The sequence below is a fragment of the Anopheles merus genome, chromosome 2R (assembly GCF_017562075.2).
Source record: "Anopheles merus strain MAF chromosome 2R, AmerM5.1, whole genome shotgun sequence".
Lineage (NCBI taxonomy): Eukaryota > Metazoa > Arthropoda > Insecta > Diptera > Culicidae > Anopheles > Anopheles merus.
Genome location: NC_054082.1, coordinates 6,132,191 through 6,138,190, shown reverse-complemented (window position 1 = coordinate 6,138,190; position 6,000 = coordinate 6,132,191). Strand labels below are relative to the sequence as shown.

Here is a 6,000-nt window from a genome sequence, read left to right as displayed (position 1 = left end):
TTCGCTTTGTTCTGATTCATATATTTGTTGTAATTATTGTTTTTCCTTTAATATTCTAAATAATCTTGCGTAATATGGTGATTGTACTCATCTGAAGTAAAATGTAAATAAATGAATAAGTTAAGTCGATTCAGAACATCACGTTTTAAGGACATTGAACATTTTAAAAATTCAAGATGCAACCACCATTGCCATTTCAAAAAATGGGAGGAGCCTAATCCTCAACAGGATCTCAATCTCACCCACAGATGGCGCTGTTCAAACGAACGCCAGAAATCAACCCATCGCATTAAATTGGTTTGACATTAGCCGCAAGAAACTGTCACAACACACACACACACGCACACACGCACACAAAACAGATTTCTTTCCACACCGTTTGGTGCGTTGTTTGTGGTTTGGTGAAAATTTATCTTAAAGTTTGAAGTGTTTTACAAAAGCGACGATAACTCGGTACTTAGTTTAGTGATATTTGCACTCAGTGGTGCATTACTTCCTGATAGCAGGTAAGATTCAGTGCGACGGTGCGCTGAGAGTGTGTTTATTACGTCGTCTTCTGTGCGGAAGGCCGCGCGGCAAACATGGCTGCACCGATTGAAATCCCGCTGAGGGACACGGACGAGGTATGATGCCAGAATTTCTGCGAGTTGTGGGACGTTCTTCCCGACCGATACTTACTTTCCAACGTTTGCCGTGTCGTTTATTCCCACAACAGGTTATAGAGCTCGATCCGGAACAGCTTCCCGAGGGTGAAGAGGTGCTTGGCATCTTGCGGCAGGAGCGCTCCCAGCTCAATACGTGGGTGACAGTCGCGGTAAGTGCAGGCGCTTTTTGAACCGGATATTCGATGTTAATCATCCCCCCCCCCCTCTCCCCTTTTCCCCGTTTTCAGTTGGCGTACTACAAGCAAAAGAAAACAGATGATTTCATCAAAATCCTCGAGGCGTCCCGCGTGGACGCCAACATCCACTATCGGGACTTTGAGAAGGACCAGATGCGTGCGTACGATATGCTGGCCGCGTACTACGTGCAGGAAGCCAACCGGGAAAAATCGAAGGACAAGAAGCGCGACCTGTTCCTGAAGGCGACGCTCCTCTACACGACCGCGGACAAGATCATCATGTACGATCAGAACCATCTGCTCGGTCGTGCGTACTTCTGTCTGCTGGAGGGCGACAAGATGGACCAGGCCGATGCACAGTTCAACTTTGTGCTGAACCAATCGCCCTCCAACATACCGTCCCTGCTCGGCAAGGCGTGCATTGCGTTCAACAAGAAGGACTACCGGGGTGCGCTGGCGTTCTACAAGAAGGCGCTACGAACCAACCCGAACTGTCCGGCCGCGGTACGGCTCGGTATGGGGCACTGCTTTCTGAAGCTGAGCAATCCGGACAAGGCGAAGCTAGCGTTCCAGCGGGCGCTCGACCTCGAGCCGCAGTGCGTCGGTGCGTTGGTCGGGCTGGCCATCCTGAAGCTGAACCTGCACGAGCCCGAATCGAACCGGATGGGCGTGCAGATGCTGTCCAAGGCGTACACGATCGATTCGACCAACCCGATGGTGCTGAACCATCTGGCGAACCATTTCTTCTTCAAGAAGGACTACCAGAAGGTGCAGCATTTGGCGCTGCACGCCTTCCACAATACGGAAAATGAAGCGATGCGTGCGGAAAGCTGCTACCAGCTGGCACGCGCCTTTCACGTGCAGCGCGACTACGATCAGGCGTTCCAGTACTACTATCAGTCGACGCAGTTTGCGCCGGTGAACTTTGTGCTGCCCCACTTTGGTCTCGGACAGATGTACATCTATCGTGGCGATTCGGAAAATGTAAGTCGGTGCGGGACGGACTCTTTCGAACGGTGAGAGCTAACGGGGAGGGTTTTTTTTTTTTTGGTTTTGATTGCAGGCTGCACAGTGTTTCGAGAAGGTGCTGAAAGCACAGCCGGGCAATTACGAGACGATGAAGATTTTGGGCTCCCTGTACGCGACTTCCACCTCGCAGTCGAAGCGTGACATTGCCAAGAACCATCTGAAGAAGGTAACGGAGCAGTTCCCGGACGATGTGGAGGCGTGGATCGAGCTGGCCCAGATCCTCGAGCAGAACGATCTGCAGGGCTCGCTGCAGGCGTACGGCACCGCTACGAGCATCCTGACGGAGAAGGTGAACGCGGACATACCGCCCGAGATACTGAACAACGTGGCCGCCCTGCACTACCGGCTGGGCAATCTGGACGAGGCAATGTCGAAGCTAGAGCAGGCGATCGAGCGGGCCAAGATTGAGGCGCAGCACGACGCACAGTACTACGATTCCATCTCCGTCTCGATGACGTACAATCTGGCCCGGCTGTACGAAGCGATGGCCGTGTTCGACAAGGCGGACAAGCTGTACAAGGACATCCTGAAGGAGCACCCGAACTACATCGACTGCTACCTGCGGCTGGGGTGTATGGCCCGCGACAAGGGCTTGATTTTCGTGGCGTCCGATTTCTTCAAGGACGCGCTGAAGATCAACATGGAAAACCCGGACACCCGGTCGCTGCTCGGCAACCTGCATCTCGCCAAGATGCAGTGGACGCTGGGGCAGAAGAACTTTGAGACGATTCTGAAGAATCCGGCCACCTCGAGCGACGCCTACTCGCTCATCGCGCTCGGCAACTTTTGGCTGCAAAGCTTGCACCAACCGAACCGGGACAAGGAGAAGGAAAAGAAGCACCAGGAGAAGGCGCTCGCCATCTACAAGCAGGTGCTGCGCAACGATCCGAAGAACATATGGGCGGCGAACGGGATCGGCGCCGTGCTCGCGCACAAGGGCTGCATCATCGAGGCGCGCGACATCTTTGCGCAGGTGCGCGAAGCGACGGCCGACTTTTGCGACGTGTGGATCAACATTGCGCACATCTACGTGGAGCAGAAGCAGTACATTAGCGCGATCCAGATGTACGAAAACTGCCTGAAGAAGTTCTACCGCCACAACAACGTGGAGGTGATGCAGTACCTGGCCCGGGCCTACTTCCGGGCGGGCAAGCTGAAGGAGGCGAAGATGACGCTGCTGAAGGCGCGGCGCGTCGCACCGCAGGACACGGTGCTGCTGTTTAACATTGCGCTCGTGCTGCAGCGGCTCGCCACGTTTGTGCTGCGCGACGAGAAGTCCGTCCTGAGCGTGGTGCTGCAGGCGGTGCACGAGCTCGGGCTGGCGCACAAGTACTTTACCTACCTGTCCGTGCACGGCGACAAGACGCGGTACAACATTGCGCTGGCCGAGACGGAAGCGAACCAGTGCCAGGATCTGCTGCAGCAGGCGCAGTACCACGTGTCGCGGGCGCGCAAGATCGACGAAGAGGAGCGCTCGCTGCGCCAGAAGCAGGAGCTGGAGCGGGAAGAGTTCAAGCGCCGCCAGGCGGAGGATCGCCGCCGGATGGAGGAGATGCGCCGCAAGGCGCACGAGGAGATGCTGCTCAAGCGCCAGGAGTACAAGGAGAAGACGAAGAACGCACTGTTCTTTGCCGAGCCGGCGCCGGAGGCGAAGAAGAAGGGCGGCCGCGGACGGAAGGACTACATCTCCGACTCGGATGCAAGCGGCGGTGAGGTCGGTGGGGGTGGCGGTAGCGGCGGCGAGGAGGGCTCGGGAGCGCCCAAGGAGCGGAAGCGCAAGGGCGAGAAGAAGCCGCGCAAATCGCAGGGCGGTGGCGGCGGCAGTCGGAAGCGCAAGGAGAAGGCACGCCGCGGAAGTGGGGGCGATTCGGACAGCGAGGAGGAGGAGGGCGAAGGGTCGCGCAAGCGCAAGAAGAAGGGCGCATCCGGCGGGCAGAAGAAGCGCCAGAAGGCGATGGACGAAGGGCTGTCGCAGAAGCAGAAGGGACGCATCCTGTCGAAGGCCACCGTGTCGACGAGCGAGTCGGACAGCGACGACAGCCGGCTGAAGATAGCGAGCGGGGACGAGTCGGGCGGTGAGTCGGGCGCGCCGGCAACGAAGCGCAAGCGCCGCATCGCGTCGGACGATGAAGATTCGGATGGGTCGCAGCGTCGGTCGCGGTCCCGGTCGCGGTCCGGGTCGGGCTCACGGTCGTCCCGGTCGCGGTCGGGCTCGGGCAGCCGAGCCGGTAGCCGTGCCGGAAGTGGCTCGCGTAGCCGCAGCCGTTCGCGCAGCCGCTCCCGTAGCCGGTCGGGCAGTGCGAAAGGATCGCGCTCGAGAAGCCGTTCCGGATCGGGCGGAAGTCGCAGCCGTAGCCGGTCGCGTAGCCGGTCGCGTAGCCGCAGCCAGAGCGCTGGAAGCCGTAAGAGCGGCAGCCGTAGCCGCAGCCGCAGTGGAAGCCGTGCAAGCCGGGGAAGTCGACGGTCCCGTTCGCGGTCCCGCTCGCGGTCCGGATCGCGGTCCAGGTCGCGGTCGGGCTCGGGCAGCAGACAGGCATCGCCGATCTCGCGCAAGTCCGTCTCGGGCTCGGAATCGGAGTGAATGGTTTCTTCGTCCACCCTCCGGACGCACGGGTACAGGGGGTGTTGTCGGTAGCGTGTGCAGTTTTTACATGTAAAGAAGACAGCTAGATTTTAGCAACCCGATCGTATTGAATCGAATAAAGTTATGCCAACTGGAAACAGCATCCAAACAACGGCGGGTTGTAATTGTAGTTTAGTTTTATTAAAAAATATATATATATATGTATATATGTTTTCCGCCTTCTGCCGCCTTCCTTCTCCCTCTCCGCGGCGAAGGAACATTGTACAACAACGCTTCTTTGTGCCCGCGGGCGCGGGCAATTCATCAGTTCAACAACCTGTTTTATGTTATGTTTGTTAGAGCTTTTTTAAGCCTTTTTTGGGTGCAATTCCTCTTTACATCGGTTTTGCTTTCGTTTATTTCTCTCGTCACGTGCATTCTTCTTCTACACTCACTGTTGACATTCCCTGCATTAAACCGTTTGTTCCACTTCTCCCTAACACACATAGATGCTAGTTTTTGTTCTTCTCATTTTTGTAACATTTCTATTTAGCAGCTTTGCCTGTCTGTCTGTTTTTTTGCGGCTGCCGCAATAGACCTCTCTGAATTCAAACACAACTTCCGTAATGCTGTACAGCAACACAGTAATAGACTCTGGAATGTGTTAAAATGCGTTACTACTCCTACTGCTCGTCCCTTTAGCTGCCCTTGATTGTTTCGGTGATTTACAACCCAACAAGTACTTGCCACGTGGCACTAAGCGTCGATACAGACAAACACACATATACGCTCGTTAATCTCAGGCCCTGCCTGTAGTGTCTCCGTAGCGAGAGAGAGAGAGAGTGAGCTTAACACTTAATTCGCTTACCTCTACATCAATTAACCTGTCTAAACGATACACTAAACCTAAGCGAGAGAGCAACTAACTTCCATTTGCCATGCCATGGTATCACCTTGCCTTGTATGTACAAACACGTGCGCGGCCACGATGGATGCGCCTTGTCTTTCGTGTGCAAGCTTTAAGCCCCGGTTTAAAGCTTAGTCGGATGGTTTCGTTGCAGCAGGCGGGAAAAGGACAGGAACTTGCTGGCAAAGCTGCGCCGCTTGACCCGTGACCCGCCGACACCGGCCGCTCCTAGGCCTAGGCTGAGCCCGATCCCACCGCCAACACCTCCTCCGCCTCCGCCGCCGCCTCCTCCTCCTCCCCCACCACCACCACCACCAGCACCTTTCTGGTGGATTTGGTTCACGTTCTCATCCAGGCTGCGGAGGTCCTTTTCCAGCGACATGAGCGATATCTCCTCCGGCAGGTTGGAGTGCGAGTTGGAAAACTTGATGTGCGGGTTGAGGTTCCGCTGGTGGCCATTGTGATGGTTGAAGGTGGACGACCGCTGAAAGTACACAGAGCCTTCCCTGCAAACAGAGCGGAAAGGGAAAGAGTAATCCAACACAAGAAAGAGAAAAAGCAAATGATCAACAGATGGTTTCGGCATGGTTTTTTTTTTCTTTTCAATATTTAATGGTTTCAGGGCATCTACGATAGAAGGATTTGTTCTCTGGTTCCTTT

The 6,000-nt window shown here is 55.5% G+C and overlaps 2 protein-coding genes across 4 annotated transcripts in view; one reads left to right on the top strand and one right to left on the bottom strand.

Annotated features, from left to right (window-relative positions):
• The first annotated feature begins 338 nt into the window (after nt 1-338).
• Nucleotides 339-4,620, top strand: LOC121590473 (RNA polymerase-associated protein CTR9 homolog). The gene is made up of 4 exons (XM_041910194.1): nt 339-623; nt 716-814; nt 893-1,825; nt 1,905-4,620. The coding sequence occupies exons 1-4, from the start codon at nt 582-584 to the stop codon at nt 4,449-4,451; spliced, it is 3,621 nt and encodes a 1,206-aa protein (XP_041766128.1). The 5' UTR covers nt 339-581; the 3' UTR covers nt 4,452-4,620.
• Nucleotides 4,621-5,015: 395 nt separating this feature from the next.
• Nucleotides 5,016-6,000, bottom strand: part of LOC121590475 (gonadotropin-releasing hormone receptor) — a 36,966-nt gene continuing 35,981 nt past the window's right edge. For 2 of the 3 annotated variants that reach the window (XM_041910201.1, XM_041910202.1), the window contains exon 6: nt 5,016-5,846. In XM_041910201.1, coding sequence (XP_041766135.1) covers nt 5,465-5,846 — 382 coding nt within the window. In that variant the 3' untranslated portion in view covers nt 5,016-5,464. The remainder of the gene's footprint in view (nt 5,847-6,000) is intronic. The other variant, XM_041910203.1, reaches the window with a different exon arrangement.